General features: G+C 44.6%; 1 protein-coding gene across 1 annotated transcript in view; it reads left to right on the plus strand.

Annotated features, from left to right (window-relative positions):
- TDRD7 (tudor domain containing 7) overlaps positions 1-25,369 on the plus strand; it is a 161,333-nt gene that overhangs the window by 110,199 nt on the left and 25,765 nt on the right. The window contains exons 14-16 of the mRNA XM_069766726.1: positions 571-681; positions 4,068-4,546; positions 18,000-18,160. Of these exons, the coding sequence (XP_069622827.1) occupies positions 571-681; positions 4,068-4,546; positions 18,000-18,160 (751 nt within the window). The remainder of the gene's footprint in view (positions 1-570; positions 682-4,067; positions 4,547-17,999; positions 18,161-25,369) is intronic.

A 25,369-nucleotide genomic window follows, 5' to 3' on the forward strand; every position in this document is an offset into this window, starting at 1 on the left:
TGATGATAGCCCCATGTAAGCCAGCCCCTGGTTGTCTTATCTTATAGATGCCGCCATCCGTAGCGATCGTGGCATCTTAGAGAAGTTTGTGGGAGAGGGCCCTCCTTCTTACCCTACCGGCACCCATGCAATGTGATCAAGGGAACCAAGGGTTGTTATAACAACCGGTGGTCAATTAATGACTTCCGGGTCTGCCAGCTATGGTGGCTTGTTAGACCCTGCTTTGGGCTCAGTGTAACAAAAAATCTGTCTGGGTAAAACGGACAGGTCTCATGCACTGCAATGCATTAGAACAGTGATCAGCTCTCCCTTCCTATTGATTACTTATACATCTGAAGATTTGGACAGTGAAGCCGGCGCTGATTGGGGCTCGGGGCTCTTGTGACATGTCATAACCTCATGTGAACACCAGGAACGCACGTGCTGACACCGCTGGAACGGCGACTGCACGAGAGATGAATATAGGCGTTTTTATTCTAACTGGGTCCAACATTCAGATTGAGAAGGAGTTGTCCTAGTAGTGGTTAATCCCTTAAAATCTCTTGTTATAAATTGTTTTTTTTTTTTTAGGCTAAAAGATGCTGCCTTGCTGATCTTCCACTTAACATTGGCATGTGGACACCAGATGCCGTCTTGTGGCTCCGAAGCACTGTTTTAAACTGTTCAGAATGTAGTATCAAGGTAATGGCCTACATTTAAGTATTTCTTAGAATCTGTGTGCATCTAAACAAGCATTTTCTGTATTTTTCTCTAATTTCTCACAATTATCTGTAGGTTTTAAATCCTTCCTGCCCTGGCTGTTTTATTTTTTTTCTCCATTTTTTGTATTTTCGTTTTTACCTCCTCCTCCTCTTAAGAGCCAACACGTTCTTATTTTTCTGTCATCATAGCCATATGAGGGCTTGTTTTTTGTGAGAGAAGTTGTACTTCTGAATGACTCCATTCGTTTTATCATGTGATGCACTAGAAAGCAAGAAAGCAAATCCCAAGTATGGTGACATTGCAAAAACATGCTATTCCACAATTTATTTTTTTTAACCTTGTTCACTACCATGTTCACTATATAATTATATAATATAATTCTACAGGTCAGTACAAATACCAAACATGTATAGTTGTTTTTTTAAGTGGTGGATAACATTTTGGGGGAAATTTATAATATATATCCCCTGCTTGTGTCGCCATTTTCCGAGACCTGTAACGTTTTCAGTGTTTGGTCAATTGAGCTGTTAAAGAGCTTGTTTTTGTTCTGATGTTTCTATTGATACCATTTTGGGGTAGATACAGGTCCTTCTCAAAAAATTAGCATATAGTGTTAAATTTCATTATTTACCATAATGTAATGATTACAATTAAACTTTCATATATTATAGATTCATTATCCACCAACTGAAATTTGTCAGGTCTTTTATTGTTTTAATACTGATGATTTTGGCATACAACTCCTGATAACCCAAAAAACCTGTCTCAATAAATTAGCATATTTCACCCATCCAATCAAATAAAAGTGTTTTTTAATAACAAACAAAAAAAACCAACAAATAATAATGTTCAGTTATGCACTCAATACTTGGTCGGGAATCCTTTGGCAGAAATGACTGCTTCAATGCGGCGTGGCATGGAGGCAATCAGCCTGTGACACTGCTGAGATGTTATGGAGGCCCAGGATGCTTCAATAGCGGGCTTAAGCTCATCCAGAGTGTTGGGTCTTGCGTCTCTCAACTTTCTCTTCACAATATCCCACAGATTCTCTATGGGGTTCAGGTCAGGAGAGTTGGCAGGCCAATTGAGCACAGTAATACCATGGTCAGTAAACCATTTACCAGTGGTTTTGGCACTGTGAGCAGGTGCCAGGTCGTGCTGAAAAATGAAATCTTCATCTCCATAAAGCATTTCAGCCGATGGAAGCATGAAGTGCTCCAAAATCTCCTGATAGCTAGCTGCATTGACCCTGCCCTTGATGAAACACAGTGGACCAACACCAGCAGCTGACATGGCACCCCACACCATCACTGACTGTCGGTACTTGACACTGGACTTCAGGCATTTTGGAATTTCCTTCTCCCCAGTCTTCCTCCAGACTCTGGCACCTTGATTTCCGAATGACATGCAAAATTTGCTTTCATCAGAAATAAGTACTTGGGACCACTTAGCAACAGTCCAGTGCTGCTTCTCTGTAGCTCAAAAGTGGCTTTACCTGGGGAATGCGGCACCTGTAGCCCATTTCCTGCACACGCCTGTGCACGGTGGCTCTGGATGTTTCCACACCAGACTCAGTCCACTGCTTCCTCAGGTTCCCCAAGGTCTGGAATCGGTCCTTCTCCACAATCTTCCTCAGGGTCCGGTCTCCTCTTCTCGTTGTACAGCGTTTTCTGCCACATTGTTTCCTTCCAACAGACTTACCATTGAGGTGCCTTGATACAGCACTCTGGGAACAGCCTATTTGTTGAGAAATTTCTTTCTGGGTCTTACCCTCTTGCTTGAGGGTGTCAATGATGGCCTTCTTGACATCTGTCAGGTCGCTAGTCTTACCCATGATGGGGGTTTTGAGTAATGAACCAGGCAGGGAGTTTATAAAAGCCTCAGGTATCTTTTGCATGTGTTTAGAGTTAATTAGTTGATTCAGAAGATTAGGGTAATAGGTCGTTTAGAGAACCTTTTCTTGATATGCTAATTTATTGAGACAAGTTTTTTGGGTTATCAGGAGTTGTATGCCAAAATCATCAGTATTAAAACAATAAAAGACCTGACAAATTTCAGTTGGTGGATAATGAATCTATAATATATGAAAGTTTAATTATAATCATTACATTATGGTAAATAATGAAATTTAACACTATATGCTAATTTTTTGAGAAGGACCTGTATGTTGTGATTACCTCTTAATGCATTTTATTGCAATGTTGCAGCATCCATAAAAATTCCTTGTTTTTTAGATTTTTTTTCTTTCTTCTTACGCCATTTAACAATCTGGTTAATTTTTATATTTTGATAGCTCAGATATTTACAAATGTAACAATAGCACATGTGTATATTTTTAATGGATTAACTGGGGGGGGGGGGGGTGATTTTAACTTTTTATAGGTTTTTCAAAAACATTTTTTTTGTTTTCGCTGTACTTGTTAGTTTCTGTAGGGGGCTTGAACCTGTAATTATCCGATCGCTTCTGCTATGTGCATCAATACTGCACGCTGTACATAACAAAAATCACTCTCTCCTATGAACACTATCCGGAAGCTTGTATTCACAGGAGTACAGTCATGACAGTTTTGGGGATCTTCAGCAGACCCCTGTCTGCCATGGCAACTCATCGGCGCCCTGCGTTCGCTTCATGGTGATGCCAATGAGCGCATGGAATGACTCATTCCCTACAGCCATTTTGTAAATACCTCTGTTAGAGGCAGATAATGACTGAATATCATAGCGATCATCTGCTGGGAAAGATGCAAGTTCAATTCTTGACCCCCATTAAAGTCAGGGGTAACAGTACGTCACATGCCAGTAAGGGATTAGTGAACCTGTCACCTGATTCCTGCTGCCCAAACTAGAGCCTGGCTACACTATTTCAGCCAGGTGTTGTGTTCTCTGAAACGCTGGGGCGTGAAATAGTTATATATGACTATTGGGCGCGATGAGACTAGTCCAGCGCCACCACCTTCCGGATTGTTCCCGCAACCCTCCCAGGTGATTGTCTGGTCTCTTGCTAAGTACATACATGGGAGAAACTGTCAGTCGTCTGGAACAGCGCTGAGAGAAGCTGGCCATGAGTGGCACCGGATTAGTCTTGTCTTGTCTATGCCTTTTGGCACCTGGCCTGATCTTTAAACTATATTTTCTCTGAAGTGTCGAATTTCATGCAGCCAGGCTTGGTTTCATGCTGCCCTTGGCTTGAGCAGCATGAATTGAGTGCCAGGTTTCCTTTAAATGTGTGAGCCTTTCAACCTTTATCAATAAGCCTCAGTTATCCCTGTAGTGGATAAGAAACAGATAACCATTTCTCACCGCTACTTGTCACACTGTTATGTTAATTTTGAGTCCTGTCATGGTTACGGGTTTGCTTTTCACAGGTAGTGAAAATAGATGAAGCGAAAAGCATGTTGTACGTTCATCTCTTCACGTCAAGGGCCTCTCTTGATTCTGGACGTAGCCTCAATCGCCAGATTACAAGTGAAGAGTTGTGGAAACAGCAGAAGAGCTTATTGCCCAGTACTGCTGCTACCTTGCCCAAAGACCGAGGAGATGCTGGAACGCAATTAGCAGTTACCCGGAAGGAACAGAGCAGTGTAACCAAGAAATCTGTAGAGCAGGGCACCACCAGCCCTTCCATAGTTTTGCCGCCACTTCTACCTCTGCCCAGGTCTGGTGCCCACATTGATGTCTTCGTATCTGTAGCTTGCCATCCTGGCCATTTTGTCTTCCAACCTTGGCAAGAACTGCACAAGTTAGAAGTGCTTATGGAGGAAATGCTTTTACACTACAGCACCAGTGAAGAGAAGCAGCCAAATCTGGAGAAAAATAAACTCTATGCTGCAAAGGTGGATAACAAGTAAGTACCTTGTAAATATATTTGTTACTTACAGGTTAATGACTTCTTAATGCTTTAAGATACTTGTTCAGGAAATAAGATAGAGGGTGATCCACTTTAGACAATACCCAGTTGTTCAACGGGTCCCTTGAAAATAAACTGATCACAATATGTTGTTCTACTGAAGCCCCCAGAGAACGGCTACAACCTGTAGGGTAACCTGGCAGTAAGTGTTCACTTTCTCTGTAGCACAATCGGAGGATTAGATGAGGCTAATAGATGAGGAATTTAAATAAGTGAGACCCCCCCCCCCCTCTTCCCTTACTAAACTGGTGGTCAACTTTGTTATAACCCCTTTCCGACATTGGGCGTACATTTACATCGATGTCTGACTCCATTTGATGTGGGCTCCAGCGGTGAGCCCACATGTTTCCCGGGACATGTCAGCTGTTTTGAACAGCTCACATGTGCCCGCAATAGCCGCGTGTGGAATTGCTATCCACCCATGGCTATTAACCAGTTAAATTTAACAAGCGCTTCCGGCAATCGCGCCGGAAATACGCACACCGGTGACCCCCATCACATGATCGTGGGTCACCGGTCTATTTGCATGACAACCGGAGGTCTTATGGAGACCTATATGGTTGTCAGTGCTGGCTTGCTGTGAGCGCCACCCACTGTTTGGCGCTCATAGCAAGTGAAGAATTGAGAGTACTCAGTGGTTGATACCTTTTAATGGCTAACTGAAAAGATGGTAACAAATTGCAAGCTTTCGAGACTACTCAGATCTCTTCATCAGGCATAGATTAATAGAAAATCTGAAGAATCAGATTCAGATTTTCAGATTTTTTATTAGTCTATGCCTGATGAAGAGACCTGAGTCGTCTCGAAAGCTTACAATTTGTTACCATCTTTTCAGTTAGACTTTAAAGGTATCAACCACTGAGGACTCTCAATTCTAAATATTTTTCTATCTACTTGCTAACACGGTACAAATATATACCGTATATACTCGAGTATAAGCCGAGATTTTTAGCCCATTTTTTTGGGTTGAAAGTCCCCCTCTCGGCTTATACTCGAGTCATACCCAGTCGGCAGGGGAGGGGGAGCGGGGGCTGTCTAATTATACTCACCTGCTCCTGGTGCGGTCCCTGGTTTCCCCGGCGCTGCAGCTTCTTCCTGTACTGATTGGTCACATAGTACCGCTCTTTACAGTAATGAATATGCAGCTCCACCTCCCTTAGGGATGGAGCCGCATATTCATTACTGTAATGAGCGATAACGGTGACCGCTTAATACAGGAAGAAGCTGCGGCGCCGGGGAAGCAGGGACTGCACCGCGCCAGGAGTAGGTGAGTATAACGGGGAGTGGAGCGCTGCGCGATATTCACCTCTTCTCGTTCCAGCTGCCGCTCCGTCTTCAGCGTCTTCTGCAGTGACGCTCAGGTCAGAGGGCGTGGTGACGTGGTTAGTGCGCACCCTCTGCCTGAACGTCGGTGCAGAAGACGCTGAAGACGGAGCGGCGCCGGAACGAAGTCAGGTGAATATTGAAAGTGCCGGGGGCCTGAGCGATGGATAGGCGAGTATTTTTTTTTTGTTGTTGTTTTTTTTTCTTACGCAGCAACAGCATATGGGTCAAGTGTCTGTATGGAGCATCTCATGGGGCCATAACGTTTGTGCAGTACAATATGGGGCAAGTGTCTGTATGGAGCATCTTATGGGGCCATAACGTTTGTGCAGCACTATATGGGGCAAGTGTCTGTATGGGGCCATAATCAACGTTTGTGCAGCATTATATGGGGCAAGTGTCTGTATGGAGCATCTTTTGGGGCCATAATCAACGTTTGTGCAGCACTATATGGCGCAAATATCTTTATGGAGCATCTTATGGGGCTATAATCAACGTTTGTGCAGCACTATATGGCGCAAATATCTTTGAGGCATCTTATGGGACCATAATTAACGTTTGTTGAGCATTATGTGGGGCAAGTGTCTGTATGGAGCATCTTATGGGGCCATAATCAACGTTTGTGCAGCACTATATGGCGCAAATATCTTTGAGGCATCTTATGGGACCATAATTAACGTTTGTTGAGCATTATATGGGGCAAGTGTCTAGAGCATCTTATGGGGCCATAATCAACATTTGTACGGCATTATATTGGGCAAATGTGTCTATGGAGCATCTTATGGGGCCATTATTAACCTTCATGCAGGATTATATGGGGCATATTTTAATATGGAGCATCTTATGGGGCCATCATAAACTTTATGGAGCATTATATAGGGCTCCTGATTCAATATGGATATTCAAAAACCCTTAACCTACTGATATCTCAATTACTTTTACTTTTATTGGTATCTATTTTTACTTTTGACATTTACCGGTAGCTGCTGCATTTCCGACCCTAGGCTTATACTCGAGTCATTAAGTTTTCACAGTTTTTTGTGGCAAAATTAGGGGGGTCGGCTTATACTCGAGTATATACGGTATATCTTTCCTGTATCATAGCAAGTGAGTAGTTCTGCTATATAGAGGCGATCTGATCATCGCCTCTATGTAGCAGAGACGATCAGGTTATGGCAGCTTCTAGTCTCTCATGGAGACTATTGAAGCATGCCAAAAGTGAATTAAATCAATAAAAACAAAATCAAACATACTCCTCCTGGAGACCTATGGTTGTCACTTCTGGATTGCTATGAACGCCGCCTGGTGGTCCGGCGCTCATAAGAAGTGAGATATTCTTCTACATGCAGGCGATCTGATAATCGCCTGTGTGTAGCAGAAGGCGATCGGGTTATGGCAGCTTTTAGTCTCCCATGGAGACTGTTGAAGCATGCCAAAAGTGGAAAAAAATGTTTTTAAAAATATATAAAAGTTCAAATCACCCCCCTTTTTCCCCATTAAAAATAACACAATAAAAAAAAAAAAATCAAACCTATACCTATTTGGTATCGCCGCTTTCAGAATCACCCAATTTATCAATAAAAGGAATAACCTGATCGCTAAACGGCGTAGCAAAAAAGTAACAACGCTAGAATTACATGTTTTTTTTTTTAATAAAAATGTAATAACGGCGAACATAAGATCGTATCTGCACCAAAATTGAATCATTAAAAACGTCAGCTCGGCATGCAAAAAATAAGCCCTCACTCAACCCCAGATCATGAAAAATGGAGACACCATGGGTATCGGAAAATGACGCGCTTTTTTTTATTTTTTTTTAGCAAAGTTTGGAATTTTTTTTTCATTACTTACATAAAAAAGAACCTAGACATGTTTGGTGTCTATGAACTCGTAATGACCTGGAGAATCATAATGGCAGGTCAGTTTTAGCATTTAGTGAACCTAGCTAAACAAAGCAAAACAGAAAAACTGGTATTTCACTCTTTTTTTTTTTTTTTTTTGCAATTTCACCACACTTTGAATGGTTTTCCCATTTTCCAGGAAACCATATGTTAAAACCATTGGTGTCGTTCAAAAGTACAGTTCGTCCCGCAAATAAACAAGCCCTCACATGGCCAAGTTGATAGAAAAAATAAAAAGTTATGGCTCTGGGAAGGAACGAAAACGCAAAATCAAAAATACCTCCGGTCATGAAGGAGTTAAGCATCATTTTTGTTGCGCTACTGAAAAGTTTGTCATTGTGATCCTGATGTGATCTGTGTAACTGCCTGTGCTCGATCATGTACAGGTACTCTTGCTTATTACTCCAACTGCTGCATGGATACTTTGACGCTGCTGATTTGTATCACAGTAGTCCTTTCTGCCTGCTCATGAATCGAGATGGCAATGGTATGACTTAGGCTATATTCACACGTTGCGGTTTTTACCGCGGAACCGCAGCGATTTTGCCGCTGCGGGTCCGCTGCAGTTTCCATAGCGTTTCCATTTACATGTAAACCCTATGGAAACCGCAAACCGCTGTGCACATGCTGCGGGAAAAACTGCGCGGGAACGCAGCGGTTTAAAACCCGCAGCATGTCACTTCTTTGTGCAGAATCGCTGCGATTCTGCACCCATAGGAATACATTGAACCGCTTACTTCCCGCATGGGGCTGTGCCCACGTTGCGGGAAGTAAGCGGATAATGTGCGGATGGTACCCGGGGTGGAGGAGAGGAGACTCTCCTCCAGGCCCCGGGAACCATATTTGGGGTTAAAAAAAAGAATAAAAATAAAAAATCATGTTATACTCACCCTCTGAAGTCAGCGCTGCACGCGGCCGTCCGGTCAGAGTTGCTGTGCGACCAGGACCTTCGGTGACGTCGCGGTCACATGACTGTGACGTCACGAAGGGTCCTTCTCGCACAGCATCTCTGGAACCGGACCGCCGGGTGCAGCGCCGAGGGATCGGGACGTCAGAGGGTGAGTATAACCAATTTTTATTATTTTTAACATTACTATTGATGCTGCATATTGCTGCATATGCAGCATCAATAGTATAGGCGGAAACCCGCAGCGGAAACCGCGGAACAAACCGCGATAAATCTGCAGGGAGAACCGCAGTTGTTTTGCCCTGCAGATTTATCAAATCCGCTGCGGGAGAACCCGCAGGGACAGGACGCTATGTGTGAACATAGCCTTATAGTAGAGGATCTTTGGGCTCATCCCAACAAATCGCACCAGTGCACTATAACAAGCTCTGGCAGAACATAAAAACTGAAATGGCAGCATTGAGGTCACTGTACAGCACAGTTGTGATTTATTGGGATGAGCCCAAAGGTCCACAGACAGAGGTAGCGTGATACAAATCAGGTATGTGGAAGAGCCTCTGCCAGTGGCATCAGTGGAATATATTCACTTATCCTGCCTTCAGTGGAATCAATAAACTTAAGTGAGCATACTCTATTCATTCTGTTGGCAGGGGATATCACTCTGCCTATACGTTTCATCTTTGTAGTGATGGGTGGTATGAGCTTTTCGGGGAGGGGGAACATTTGTGCTCATCTCAAATTGAACAAACAAAATCAAACCAGTTCTGCATGATGAGCTACAGGTCTCATAAAATTAGAATATCATCAAAAAGTTAATTTATTTCAGTTCCTCAATGCAAAAAGTGAATCGTATATATTATATAGAGTCATTACAAACAGATGTATTTCAAGTGTTTATTTCTGTTAATGTTGATGATTATGGCTTACAGCCAATAGAAACCCCAAAGTCATTATCTCAGTAAGTTAGAATACTTTATAACACCAGCTTGAAAAATGATTTTAACATCTGAAATGTTGTTCTACTGAATTATATGTTCAGTAAATGCACTCAATACTTGCTCAGGGCTCCTTTTGAATCGCTAAGGCCGGCCTCACTCTCAGCGTATAAAAATACGGTCAATTATTTAAGGCCGTAATACACAGAAAAGGCCCCAAAATAGTGATCCGCATGTCATCCGTAGGCAGGGTGTTGCAGCGTATTTTGCGCATGTAATCCGTATGGCATCAATACTGCGAGATTTTCTCGCAGGCTTGCAAAACCGACATATGGACATACAATGGATCCATGTGCTCAAATAATAGTTAAAAACATATATACTGTCTATATCTATATACATAATTGTCTAAGGGGTGCTTCCGTCTGTCTGTCCTTCTGTCACGGATATTCATTGGTCGTGGCCTCTGTCTATCATGAAGATCCAAGTCGCTGATTGGTCGCCGCAAAACAGCCACGACCAATCAGCGACGGGCACAGTCGCTGTCAGTGGCCGGCGCTCCGCTCCCCGCAGTCAGTGTCCCCGGCGCTCCGCTCCCCGCAGTCAGTGTCCCCGGCGCTCCGCTGCTTACTCCCCGTAGTTAGTGTCCCCGGCGCCTGCTCCATAATCCCCTCCGGTCACCGCTAACACAGGGTTAATGCCGGCGGTAACGCATTCCGTTACCGCCGCTATTAACCCTCTGTGACCTTTTACTATTGATGCTGCCTATGTGGTATCAATAGTAAAAGAAAGTAATGTTAAAAATAGTACAAAAACAAAAAACCTGCTATACTCACCCTCCGTTGTCCGCTGACCCGCTCGCGCCTGCCACCATCTTCCTTTCCCAGTGATGCTTTGCGAAATTACCCATAAGACCTAGCGGTCTCGCGAGACCGCTAAGTCATATGGGTAATTTCGCAAAGCATCCTGGGAACACAAGATGGCGGCAGCCACGCACCCATCTGCACAGCGCCGTTGGATCCCAGGAAGCGGAGAGACGGGACGCTGAGGAGCAGCGACCAGAATGGTGAGTATGTTCAACTACAAGTGGCCCTCAGATCATTAGCTGAGTATGTTTATTTTTTATTTTTTTACCCTGTGACATACGTGGCTCGGTAATATAGTACGTCACTGGGCAATATCCTACGTGGCTCTGTGCTGTATACTACAAGGCTGGGCAATATACTACGTCGCTGTGCAATATACTACGTGGCTGGGCAATATACTACGTCACTGTGCAATATACTACGTGGCTGGGCAATATACTACGTCGGCATGCATATTCTAGAATACCCGATGCGTTTGAATCGGGCCACCATCTAGTGTGTGTGTGTGTAAATATATATATATATATATATATATATATATATATATATATATATACATACATACATACATACATACATACATACATACATACATACATACATACATACATACATACATATATATATATATATATATATATATATATATATATATATACAGCAAAAAGAAGGCAGCACTCCAAAAGTTTCAGATGAAAAAAAGGTGAAGTTTTAATCGACCCACATCACTGCGCAGTGATGTGGGTCGATTAAAACTTCACCTTTTTTTCATCTGAAACTTTTGGAGTGCTGCCTTCTTTTTGCTATTTGGTATACATATTGGATTAATGTTTGGACCATTTTATCCAGGGGGCTAGGCACCCACCATTGGTGAGCATTGTGCTGTTCCATTATATATATATATATACACACACACACACACACATATATATACACTAGCTGAAGAGCCCGGCGTTGCCTGGGCATAGTAAATATCTGTGGTTAGCTATAGCACCTCACTTCTCTTATTTTCCCATCACGCCTCTCATTTTCCCAATCACATCTTTCATTTTCTCCCTCATTCCTCTCATTCCCCCCCTAACACTTGTCATTTCAACCTCACATCTGTCATTTTCTGATCACGCCATTATTTTTCCTCACTCCTCTCATTTTGCACTCACACCTTTTCATTTTCACCTCACACCTCTCATTTTCACCTCATCACCTCAGTATATACATGTTTGTCATCTCCCTTATATATAGTATACATCTGTATGTCATCTCCTGTATATAGTATATACCTGTATGTCATCTCCCCTGTATATATTATATACCTGCTGTGTGTCATCTCCCCTATATATAGTATATACCTGAATGTCATCTCCTTCTATATATAGTATATACCTGTATGTCATCTCCTCCTGTATATAGTATATACCTGTGTGTCATCTCCCCTGTATATAGTATATATCTGTGTGTCATCTCCTCCTGTATATAGTATATACCTGCATGTCATCTTCTATATATAGCATATACCTGTATGTCATCTCCTCCTGTATATAGTATATACCTGTAGGTCATCTGCTCCTGTATATAGTATATACCTGTGTGTCATCTCCTCTTGTATATAGTATATACCTGTATGTCATCTCCTCCTGTATATATATATGTACCTGTATGTCATCTCCTCCTCTATATAGTATATACCTGTGTGTCATCTCCTGTATATAGTATATATCTGTGTGTCATCTCCCCTGTATATAGTATATACCTGTGTGTCATCTCCTCCTGTATTAGACCTCGTTCACACGTTATTTGCTCAGTATTTTTACCTCAGTATTTGTAAGCTAAATTGGCAGCCTGATAAATCCCCAGCCAACAGGAAGCCCTCCCCCTGGCAGTATATATTAGCTCACACATACACATAATAGACAGGTCATGTGACTGACAGCTGCTGTATTTCCTATATGGTACATTTGTTGTAGTTTGTCTGCTTATTAATCAGATTTTTATTTTTGAAGGATAAGACCAGACTTGTGTGTGTTTTAGGGCGAGTTTCGTTTGTCAAGTTGTGTGTGTTGAGTTGCGTGTGGCAACATGCGTGTAGCAACTTTTTGTGTGTCGAGTTGCATGTGACAGGTTAGTGTAGCAAGTTGTGTGCAGCAAGTTTTGCGCATGGCGAGTTTTGCGCGTGGTGAGTTTTGTGTGGTGCCTTTTGAGTATGTGCAAGTTTTGTGTGAGGCAAATTTTGCATGTGTTGCAACTTTTGTGCATGTGGCAATTTTTCCGCATGTGCAAGTTTTGCGTGTGGCGAGTTTTCCATGAGGTGAGTTTTGCACTTGTGGCGAGTTTTGCAAGAGCCTAGTTTTTGCATGTGGCGAGTTCTGCGCGTGGCGAGTTTTGAGCGGCGACTTTTGTGTTTTGACTTTTATGTGGCGAGGTTGGTGTATGTGTGGTGAAATGTGTGCTGAGGGTGATATGTGTTCAAGCACGTGGTAGTGTGTGGCGCATTTTGTGTGTGTGTTCATATCCCCGTGTGTGGTGAGTATCCTATGTCGGGGCCCCACCTTAGCAACTGTACGGTATATACTCTTTGGCGCCATCGCTCTCACTCTTTATGTCCCCCTTGTTCACATCTGGCAGCTGTCAATTTGCCTCCAACACTTTTCCTTTCATTTTTTCCCATTATGTAGATAGGGGCAAAATTGTTTGGTGAATTGGAAAGCACGGGGTTAAAATTTCACCTCACAACATAGCCTATGATGCTCTCAGGGTCCAGACATGTGACTGTGCAAAATTTTGTGGCTGTAGCTTCGACGCCTCCAACACTTTTCCTTTCACTTTTTTCCCCATTATGTAGATAGGGGCAAAATTGTTTGGTGAATTGGAACGCGCGGGGTTAAAATTTCGCCTCACAACATAGCCTATGACGCTCTCGGGGTCCAGACGTGTGACTGTGCAAAATTTTGTGGCTGTAGCTTCAACGCCTCCAACACTTTTCCTTTCACTTTTTCCCCATTATGTAGATAGGGGCAAAATTGTTTGGTGAATTGGAACGCGCGGGGTTAAAATTTCACCTCACAATATAGCCTATGACGCTCTCGGGGTCCAGACGTGTGACTGTGCAAAATTTTGTGGCTGTAGCTGCGACGGTGCAGATGCCAATCCCGGACATACATACACACATACACACATTCAGCTTTATATATTAGATATATATATATATACATACATACATACATACATACATACATACATACATACATACATACATACATACATACATACATGTATATATATATCGAATATATAAAGCTGAATGTGTGTGTGTATGTCCGGGATTGGCATCTGCACCGTCGCAGCTACAGTCACAAAATGTTGCACAGTCACACCTCTGGACCCCGAGAGCGTCATAGGCTTCGTTGTGAGGTGAAATTTTAACCCCGCGCGTTCCAATTCACCAAACAATTTTGCCCCTATCTACATAATGGGGAAAAAAGTGAAAGGAAAAGTGTTGGAGGCGTCGCAGCTACAGCCACAAAATTTTGCACAGTCACACGTCTGGCCCCCGAGAGCATCATAGGCTATGTTGTGAGGCGAAATTTTAACCCCGCGCGTTCCAATTCACCAAACAATTTTGCCCCTATCTACATAATGGGAAAAAATGAAAGGAAAAGTGTAGGAGGCAAATTGACAGCTGCCAGATGTGAACAAGGGGGACGTAAAGAGTGAGAGCGATGGCGCCAAAGAGTATATACCATACAGTTGCTAAGGTGGGGCCCCGACATGGGATACTCACCACACACGGGGATATGAACACACACACAAAATGCGCCACACACTACCACGTGCTTGAACACATATCACCCTCAGCACACATTTCACCACACATACGCCAACCTCGCCACATAAAAGTCAAAACACAAAAGTCGCCGCTCAAAACTCGCCACGCGCAGAACTCGCCACATGCAAAAACTAGGCTCTTGCAAAACTCGCCACAAGTGCAAAACTCAGCTCATGAAAAACTCGCCACACGCAAAACTTGCACATGCGGAAAAATTGCCACATGCACAAAAGTTGCAACACATGCAAAATTTGCCTCACACAAAACTTGCACATACTCAAAAGGCACCACACAAAACTCGCCATGCGCAAAACTTGCTGCACACAAGTTGCTACACTAACCTGTCACATGCAACTAGACACACAAAAAGTTGCTACACGCATGTTGCCACACAAAACTCATCTCACAAAAGTCGCTACATGCATGTCGCCACACGCAACTCAACACACACAACTTGACAAACGAAACTCGCCCTAAAACACACACAAGTCTGGTCTTATCCTTCAAAAATAAAAATCTGATTAATAAGCAGACAAACTACAACAAATGTACCATATAGGAAATACGGCAGCTGTCAGTCACATGACCTGTCTATTATGTGTATGTGTGAGCTAATATATACTGCCAGGGGGAGGGCTTCCTGTTGGCTGGGGATTTATCAGGCTGCCAATTTAGCTTACAAATACTGAGGTAAAAATACTGAGCAAATAACGTGTGAACGAGGTCTAATACAGGAGGAGATGACACACAGATATATACTATATACAGGGGAGATGACACACAGGTATATACTATATACAGGAGGAGATGACATACAGGTATATACTATATATAGAAGGAGATGACATTCAGGTATATACTATATATAGGGGAGATGACACACAGCAGGTATATATTATATACAGGGGAGATGACATACAGGTATATACTATATACAGGAGATGACATACAGATGTATACTATATATAAGGGAGATGACAAACATGTATATACTGAGGTGATGAGGTGAAAATGAGAGGTGTGAGGCGAAAATGAAAAGGTGTGAGTGCAAAATGAGAGGAGTGAGGAAAAATAGTGTAGTGATCAGAAAATGACAGATGTGAGGTTGAAATGACAAGTGTTAAGGGGGAATGAGAGGAGTGAGGGAGAAAATGAGAGATGTGAGGGAGAAAATGAGAGATGTGATTGGGAAAATAAGAGAAGTGAGGTGCTATAACTAACCACAGATATTTACTATGCCCAGGCAACGCCGGGCTCTTCAGCTAGTATGTGTATATGTATATATATCATACAGCGCTAGATAGCTTAAAAGCCGGTAATTCAATTCAATTGCCGGTTTTTCCTATCTCCTTCTCAAACCCGACATGATATGAGACATGGTTTACATACAGTAAACCATCACATATCCCTTTTGTTTTTGCATATTCCACACTAATAATGTTAGTAGTGTGTATGTGCAAAATTTGGGCGCTCTAGCTATTAAATTAAAGGGTTAAATCGCGAAAAAAATTGGCTTGGGTTCCCGCGCAATTTTCTCCGCCAGAATGGTAAAGCCAATGACTGAGGGCAGATATTAATAGCCTGGAGAGGGTCCATGGTTATTGCCCCCCCCCCCCCCCCCCCCCCCCGGCTAAAAACAACTGCCCCCAGCCACCCCAGAAAAGGCACATCTGGAAGATGCGCCTATTCTGGCACTTGGCCACTCTCTTCCCACTCCCCCGTAGTGGTGGGATATGGGGTAATGAAGGGTTAATATCACCTTGCTATTGTAAGGTGACATTAAGCCAGATTAATAATGGAGAGGCGTCAATTATGACACCTATCCATTATTAATCCAATAGTATGAAATGGTTAAAACACACACACACATTATTACAAAGTATTTTAATGAAATAAATACACAGGTTTTTGTAATATTTTATTATACTGGTAATCCACCTGAAGACCCTCGTTCTGTAAAAAAAATAAAATAAAAAACAATATCCCATACCTTCCGTCGTTCTGTCACGTCCCACGATGTAAATCCATCTGAAGGGGTTAACTAATTTTACAAGCAGAAGCTTTGCTAATGCAGCTGTGCTCCTGCCTGTAAAACCCTGGGGAATTAATGGAATGTACAGTAGGTCAATGACCTGTAGTTACCTTCAGTCGCGGTGATGCGCTCTCTGCTGGATGTCCTCATATGAACTCGAGCGCGGGAAAATATTCTCAAAAGTTCCCAGGCTCGACAGTGATACTGTTGTTTGTAAACCAGGTATTGGTACTTTTGGCAGTGTGGACAGTTACCAAGTCCTGCTGGAGAATGAAATTTCCATCTCCAAAAAGCTTGTCAGCAGAGGGAAGCATGAAGTACTCTAAAAATTTCCAGGTAGACTACTGCGCTGACTTTGGTCTTGATAAAACACAGTGGACCCTCACCATCAGATGACATGTCTCCCCAAACCATCACGGATTGTGGAAACTTCACACTAGACCTCAAGCAGCTTGGATTGTGTGCCTCTCCACTCTTCCTCCAGACTCCGGGTCCTTGATTTCCAAGTGAAATGCAAAATTTACTTTCATCTGAAAGCAGCACCTTGGACCACTGAGCAACAGTACCAGTTTTTTTTCTCCTTGGCCCAGGTAAGAGGCTTCTAGCGTTGACTATTGGTCACGAGTGGATTGACACAAGAAATTCGACACTTGTAGCCCATGTCCTGGATATGTCTGTGTGTACTGACTCTTGAAGCAATGACTCCAGTAGCAGTCCACTCCTTGTGAATCTCCCCCAAATTTTTGAATGACCTTTTCTTAACAAACCTTTCAAGGCTGCTAAGACCTTTTCTACCACACTTTTTCCTTCCACTCAGCTGTCCATTAATATGCTTGGATTCAGCGCTCTGTGAACTGCCAGCTTCTTTAGCAATGACCTTTTGTGGCTTACCCTCCTTGTGGAGTGTGTCAATGACTTACTTCTGGAGATCTGTCAAATCAACAGTCTTCCCCATGATTATGGAGCCTACTGAAACAGACTTAGGGACCATTTTAAGCGCTTACGAAGCCTTTGCAGGTGTTTTTTGTTAATCTAATTTACTGAGATAATGACTTTTGGGTTTTCATTGGCTGAAAGCCATAATCCTGAACAATAACAGAAATAAACACCTGAAATAGATCACTCTGTTTGTAATGACCCTATGTAATGAGTTTCACTTTTTGTATTGAAGAACTGAAATTAACTTTTTGATGATATTCTAATTTTGTGGGAAGCACGTGTAAGTGGCCGTACATATACGCTGTTCAGTTTTTATGTATTGCCACTGAGCTCTTTGTAGTGCACTGGTGGGTCCCCCGCTCTATGATGCTACTTCAAAGGAAATGGCAGAGAGGAGTAATGTGATATAAATCGGCAGTGTAGAAGAACCCCTGCCAGCGGCATCAGTAGAGCATATTCACTTTATCCGGCCTTTCCTCTATCTTCTGTGCAATTCCCTCCCATGTATCCAGATATAGAACAGATATCAATGATTAGCTTGCTTAAATTACATCACGGTGTTATGTGTACATGGAAGTTCTAGCATCAGCGTATTTACAGTGGTTATTAGGAGTCTGGAATATAAAAAATATTTTACGTTTTATAAATGTCTTTTTATATATAGGTGGTACAGGGTTCTTTTGAGAGGAATCCTTACAAATGGTCTTGTATCTGTGTATGAGCTTGACTACGGCCGTCATGAGCTTGTGAACTCAAGACAAGTCCTACCTCTGATGGATAAATTCAGACAGTTACCATTTCAGGCTGTAACAAGTCAGCTCGCAGGTAAGCAGTTTGCTTTATGTAATCCTTAATTTAACTGAGAAATGGGGATCAGAAGCTCTGCATTATTGTTGGTGTCTACAATATGTATAGCTGCCACTGGTGTCCATGCAGACTTTGCTTAAACAGTTTCTTTTAAAGGGAATCTGTCAGCAGGTTTTTGCTACTTTATCTGAGCGCAGCCTGATGTCTACAAAGAGAGCGATGTATCACTTAGATTACTGGGTGCAGCCGTTCTGACACAAAGCTTTTAGGTTTAGAATGCAGCAGAGCTGAGAAAGCTAACCCCGCCCCAACCAGGCTGTGTATATACGGTGTTATTATTATTATTTACTTATATAGCACCATTAATTCCATAAGTACATGAGAAAAGGGGTTACGTATAGGGTTATAGATATCGTTTACTGTAAACAAATTTACAATGACAGACCGGTACAGAGGGGAGAGGACCCTGTCCTTGCGGACTTACATTCTGCGGGATAATGAGAAAGAGAAAGAAGGTCAAGGGTGCGGCATCTCTGGTGGTGGTGAGTCGGCAACTCGGGTGGTTGTTGAAGCCACAACTCGGGTGGTTGGTGAGATGGCAGCCCGGGTGGTGGTGAGGCATCAGAATGGTTACTGCAGGCTGTAGGCTTTCCTGAAGAGATTCATTTTCAGGTTCCGTCTGAAGGATCTGAGGGTGGTAGATAATCGGACGTGTTGAGGTGTGGAATTCCAGAGAGGATAGGGGATATTCGGGAGAAATCTTGGAGGCGGTTGTGTGAGGAAGAAATAAGTGTGGAGGAGAGTAGAAGGTCTTGGGAGGATCGAAGATTACGTTACGTTAGGGAAGATAGTGGGCGATTAGTTCAGAGATATAGGGAGGGGACAGGTTGTGGATGGCTTTGTAGATCAGTGTTAGTAGTTTGAACTGGATTCGTTGGGGAATTGGGAGCTAGTAGAGGGATTTGAAGAGGGGAGGAACAGGGGAGTAGCGAGGAGAGAGGTGGATTAGCCGGGCAGCAGAGTTGAGGACAGACTGGAGCGGTGCAACAGAGTTAACTGGGAGGCCACAGAGGAGGGTGTTGCAGTAATCGAGGCGAGAGATGATGAGGGCATGCACAAGAGTTTTAGTAAATTGTGGGCTGAGGAAGGGATGGATTCTGGCAATATTTTTGAATTGGAGGCGACAGGAGGTGGCAAGAGTTTGGACAGGCGGTTAGAAGGACAGGGCAAAGTCGAGAGTTACCCCGAGGCAGCGGATTTCAGGTGCGGGAGAGAGCGTGATGCCGTTTACCGTAATAGATAGATCAGGTAGGGGAGATACGCGAGATGGGGAAAGATAATGAGTTTGGTTTTGTCTACATTAGTTTTAGGAAGCGAGAGTTGAAGGAGGAGGATATGGCTTACAGACACTCCGGGATTCTGGACAGCAGAGAGTTGACATCTGCGCCAGAGAGGTAGATCTGAGTGTCGTCCACATACAGGTGGTACTGGAAGCCATGGGACTTTAAGAGTTGTCCCAGGCCAAGGGTATAGATGGAAAAAAGTAGGGGCCCTAGGACAGAGCCTTGATGGACTCCAACAGAGAGAGGGCGGGATGAGGAGGTAGTGAGGGAGTGTGAAACGCTAAATGTGCGGTTGGAAAGGTATGAGGCAATCCAGGACAGGGCAAGGCCTTTGATGCCAAGGGAAGAAAGAACATGTAGCAGTAGGCAGTGGTCAACTGTGTCGAAAGCAGAGGACAGGTTGAGAAGGAAGAGGATGGAGAACTGTCTGTTAGCTTTGGCTGTAAGTCATTTATAATTTTTGTCAGATCAGTTTCGGTGGAGTGGTGGGGGTGGAAGCCAGATTGGAGGTTGTCAAGGAGAGAGTTAGATGAGAGGTTGGAGGAAAGTTGAGCATGGACATGCTGCTCAAGGAGTTTGGAAGCAAACGGGAGCAGTGATATGGGGCGATAGCTGGGCATAGCAGTTGGGACAAGGTTAGCTTTTTTGAGGATGGGTGTGATGGTGGCATGTTTGAAGAAAGAGGGGAAGGTACCAGAAGATAGCGATAGGTTGAAGAGATGGGTTAGGGCTGGAATGAGCATGTTAGTGAGGTTGGGGAGCAGGTGGGAAGGGATGGGGTCAAGTGCACAGGTGGTGAAGTGTGATTTGAAAAGGAGGTAAGTAGGTTCTCCTTCAGTGATGTTGGAGAGGGAAGTTATTAGGGAAGGGCAGAGGTCTGGTATATGGAGTGGTTGGGGTGGTGGAACAGTAAAGGTTTGCCTTGTTTGGTCGATCTTATTTTTGAAGTAGAAGGCAAAGTCCTCAGAAGAGATGAGGGGAGTTGGAGGTGGCAGTGGTGGGCGGAGGAGAGTTAAATGTGCTGAACCGTTGTTTTCGGTTGTATGATAATGAAGATACAAGGTAAGTGAAATAGGTCTGTTTAGCAGAAGTGAAGGCAAGTGTAGCTTATTTGAAAGCAGTGAAGTCGTCTGGCAGGTGTGTTTTATTTCCAACGCCGCTCTGTGACCCTGGATGCTTGTCAGAGTTTTTTAGTGAGGTTGTTATGCCAGGGTTGCTATTGATTTGTCGCACTTTGCCATGCATGAGAGGGGAGACTGAGTCTATGGCTGATGTGATGGTGGAGTTATAGAAAGTGGTGGCGCTGTCTGTGTCGTGAAGTGAAGATATGGAGGACAGGGGTAGAAGAGTCTTGAGAGTCTGTGAAAGTCTAGGTGTGCAAGGTTTCTGCAAGGATGGTCGTGGCTGGACATGGGGGGCGTGTGAGGAGGACAAGGATGAGGTGAATAGATGGTGGTCAGATAGGGGGAAGGGAGAGGTTGTGAGATTAGATGAGGAACAGAGATGGGTGACGTGGGTGGTTGTGGAGGACCACTGAGTAAGTCCAAAGGATGAGGTAAGGGCCAGGAGCTTGGAGGCTGCTGGCTGGCGGGTGTCAGTAGGGATATTAAAGTCACCCATCATGATGGTGGGGATGTCAGCAGAGAGAAAGTGAAGAAGCCAGGCTGAGAATTGGTCAAGGAAGGCAGTGGCTGAGCCCGGTGGTCGGTATATGACAGACATTTGGAGATCAGAGGGAGAGTAGATACGGACAGAGTGAATCTCGAAAATATATACGGTAGAATATATATATATATATATATATATATATATATATATATATATATATATATATATATATATATATATATATATATATATATATATTTTTTTTTTTTTATGGTTTTAGTTTAACTATATGATTTTGGACAAAACTATGCATTAAATTTCAATAGCTGTGTGGAATCTTATCTAAAGAACAATGTGATCCATAAATTATATTTAAAAAAAAAAATATATATATATATCTATAATATAACGCTGGGAGCGTCACTCTGTCCGAAGCCTTTATAGACTGTGCAAGCGCCGGCGCAGTCTGGGCCTCACAGAGTGACGCTCCCGGGAGATCGCGGTATGCGTTCACACTGAACGCACACTGCGATCTCCAACAGAGAAACAGGGACCGCCAGGAGGGTGAGTATCGCCTATATTCACCTGTCCTGCGTTCCACCGCTGAGCGCCGCCATCTTCCCGGTCCTCGGCCTGTGACCTTCAGTTCAGAGGGCGCGATGACGCACTTAATGCGCGCCGGCGCCACCCTCTGACTGACCAGTCACAGGCCGAGAAGATGGCGGCGCTCAGCGGTGGAATGGAGGACAGGTGAATATAGCAAGTGCTGGGGGGCCTGAGCTGGCGGCGATACCGGCACCTGACCCCCACAGCGCGCCGGTGTCCCCGCCTGCTCAGGCCCCCCAGCACTCGGCGCCCAGCGACCATAGGTGAGTATGTTTTTTTTTCTCCTTCGCCTCATTGGGGGACACAGACCGTGGGTGTATGCTGCTGCCAATAGGAGGCTGACACTAAGTGATACAAAAAAAAAGTTAGCTCCTCCCCTGCAGTATACACCCTCCTGCTGGCTCTCAGCTAACCAGTTCTTGCTTAGTGTCTGTAGGAGGCACATGGGTCTGTTTCAGACCCCAACGTTTTTATTTTATTGTTTACTTTTCTGTAAATTTTTATTTTTTAATTAACACAGTGAAGGGGGCGACGGTTCCTTTCAAGGTTCTGATCTCCCCCGAACCATCAACAGGCGAGTATACCTCCCCGTACCCTTTCCTGCGACGTGGGAAGCCATGCCTGAGCTCACTTCAGGGGCGACGGTTCCTTTCATGGTTCCGATCTCCCCACACCAGCAGCAGGCGACCACATGGAGTGTCGCCTCCATGTATCCTCTCCTGGAGCCAGGCCTAATGCCGGACAACTGGCCCTGTCCACCCGGACTGAACTCCGTGGCTGTACAGAGGCCCCTCTCTATGGCGTCCGAGCAGCCCCCACTGTCCCACCACTGTGAAAGCGGATGGCACAAGGAGGCGGACGGTTCCTCTCCACCTCCCTAACAAACGGATGATGGATTGAGGTTTATCCCTGCACCGTCCACGCTGCACAGAACAGCGCTGAAACCACATCCGCGGCGGCTCCATGCCGGGACGCGCACCAATGGTGAGTGGATCCATCTTCAGTGGGATATCCACATGCTGACAGGCAGCCTCAGCCACTTCCCTGTGGCCCACCTCTCTGAGGTAACGCTCTGGATGGCTGCAAAAATTTAGTCGCCGATTTGTAGGCCGCATCCTGGAAGTCTTGCCTGGAACGCCCCGCTGGTGTCGCCCGCCGGCTACAGAAATTTAGGCCCCGGCTTGGGCCTATTCAACATCGTGTCTGTGGCTCCGCCCCCCAAATTGGCGCTTCTCGCTCTCTGCGAGATTTTATCAACTCTGCAGCTCCCAGTGGCCATCTTGGTCCTCCCGGCCAGCTCACACTGGGGTGACAGTATTTTTGCATTAAAGGGGCACATCGACTCTACATCAGTACCCGGGTAAGGAAGTACCTGGCCTGGTCTTAAAGGCATATGGCCAGTATTCCCAGTCTTAAAGGCGCATGACCAGTATTCCCTTGTCTTAAAGGCGCATGACCAGTATTCCCTGGTCTTAAAGGCGCATGACCAGTATTCCCTGGTCTTAAAAGATTACGACCAGTATTCCCTGGTCTTAAAGGTGCACGACCAGTATTCTCTGGTCTTAAAGGTGCATGACCAGTATTCTCTGGTCTTAAAGGTGCATGACCAGTATTCTCTGGTCTTAAAGGTGCATGACCAGTATTCTCTGGTCTTAAAGGTGCATGACCAGTATTCTCTGGTCTTAAAGGTGCATGACCAGTATTCTCTGGTCTTAAAGGTGCATGACCAGTATTCTCTGGTCTTAAAGGCGCATGGCCAGTATGCTCTGGTCTTAAAGGCGCATGACCAGTATTCCCCGGTCTTAAAGGCGCATTGCCGGTATTCTCTGTTCTTAAAGGCGCATGACCAATATTTCCTGGTCTTAAAGGCGTATGACCAATATTTCCTGGTCTTAAAGGCGCTTGATCAGTCCGAGGAGCCCTCCGCCGCCGACCCCAGCTTTATCCTCTAGTTCCCCTCAGTGGACTTCTTCACTGACCAATCCATGGTTCTCTGACCAAGAGATTGAATCCCTCTGTGTACCCTCTGTGTTTGGAGTGCTCGCAGGACCAATATACATGGTCCCTATCCTACATGGGAGCCGTCGGCTAGCAGGGGCCGCAAGTATTCTAGAAACGTGCAGGCGTCTAGAAACATACAGGCATCTAGAAAACGGAAGTTTTTCGTTTCCTGCTCCCTCACCAATGATTTGATGACAAAAGGCTCTGAATATGGATTGGACATTGCCTGAGCTTGCCAGAGCTTCAGAGACTAACTCCCTCGAGAGCATTTGCCATTCAATTCATTTGTCCTTTTAAAGGGCACCGATCTCCCCACACCATCAACAGACGAGCACACGGAGTGTCGTCTCCATGTTTCCTCTTCTGCATCCAGGCCTAACGCCAGACAACCTGTCCTGTCCACCTGGAGACCTGAACTCTGTGGACATATAGAGGCACCCTTTTTGGCGTACGAGCTCCCCCCTCTGCATCACTACTATTTAGTGGATGATGCAAGAAGGCAGACAATTCCTCTCCACTTCCCTGTTAAGAGGTTGATGGATCGAGGGTGCCTAATTTTTATCTCTGCACCGTGAAAAGAGGAGATGGCAAGAGACTATGACCTGCTGGATGCAGCCGCACATTCTGCCATGAGGCAGATTAACCGGGTAGAATCTCCTGTGGTATTCCTACCAGTATCCCTACCTGATGGGTCATCAATTAAAAATACCACGGACTGTCAGATGGCAAATCTGGTTTGTTCCGTTTTGCGGCTTCGAGTCCAGCGCTCTATCCTCCCTAGCGGCCGCATGGATTGCTAGAGCAATGGTCTCCTGGCTGGAGACCTTAACTACCTTGATTCACACCAGCAACAACTGGCCAATCAAATCCTTTGAGCGGGAGACTGACAAAGGATTTGTATAAGGATTGTCCAGCACAGTCTAGATCTAAGGGATCTTGGTTCCAAACAGGGGAACGAAAAGTAAGATCGACCCTGGACCTCAAACTTCTAACAACCTTTGACATGGTCCTCCTTCTTTGGATGGAGTTCCTCCGCTCAGCCATTACTTCAACAGAAAAAGGTGCAGTTTCCGGCATCCATCGACATTCGGGTTGCTTGCCCTCTGCAAAAACTCCTTCGCCTTTCCATTCGTCAACAGCATTTTCATGTCACAACCTTGTCCTTTGGCCTTGCTTCCGCACCCAGAGTGTTCGCTCGGGTCATGGCGGATGTCATGTTTCTCTTGCACTCTAGAGGCGTGTTCGTCCTGCCCTGTTTGGTCTGTCTAGCCGCCCTTCCAGGACTACGCTGAGTCGTCTATATCTCTTGCGATACATTCTCTCCTGGGCTGGCAGCTACACTTAGACAAGTTCGCCTCATTTCCAGCCCAGCAGATATCCTTTTTGAGGATGATCCTGCACACTTCTAGAAGGATGGTAATTCTTCCTCGAGACAAGGTCATGGCCCTTCAACAGGGAGCTCGCGCAAGGAGAGTTCTGAGGACTTGATTACTCACCCCTCATTTCATTCGATTTGCTAAGAGAGTTCTGAGCAAAAATGGTGACGACAATGGAAACGGTTTCCTTCGCTCCGCTCGTTTTCAGCAAGTCAAATAGACTTTCAGACAATAGTCTCTGAGCTCCTTCTTTATCCAGGGCCTTTCTCCCGGTTCAATGGTTATTAGTAACT

Source organism: Ranitomeya imitator, chromosome 1 (genome assembly GCF_032444005.1).
Source record: "Ranitomeya imitator isolate aRanImi1 chromosome 1, aRanImi1.pri, whole genome shotgun sequence".
Lineage (NCBI taxonomy): Eukaryota > Metazoa > Chordata > Amphibia > Anura > Dendrobatidae > Ranitomeya > Ranitomeya imitator.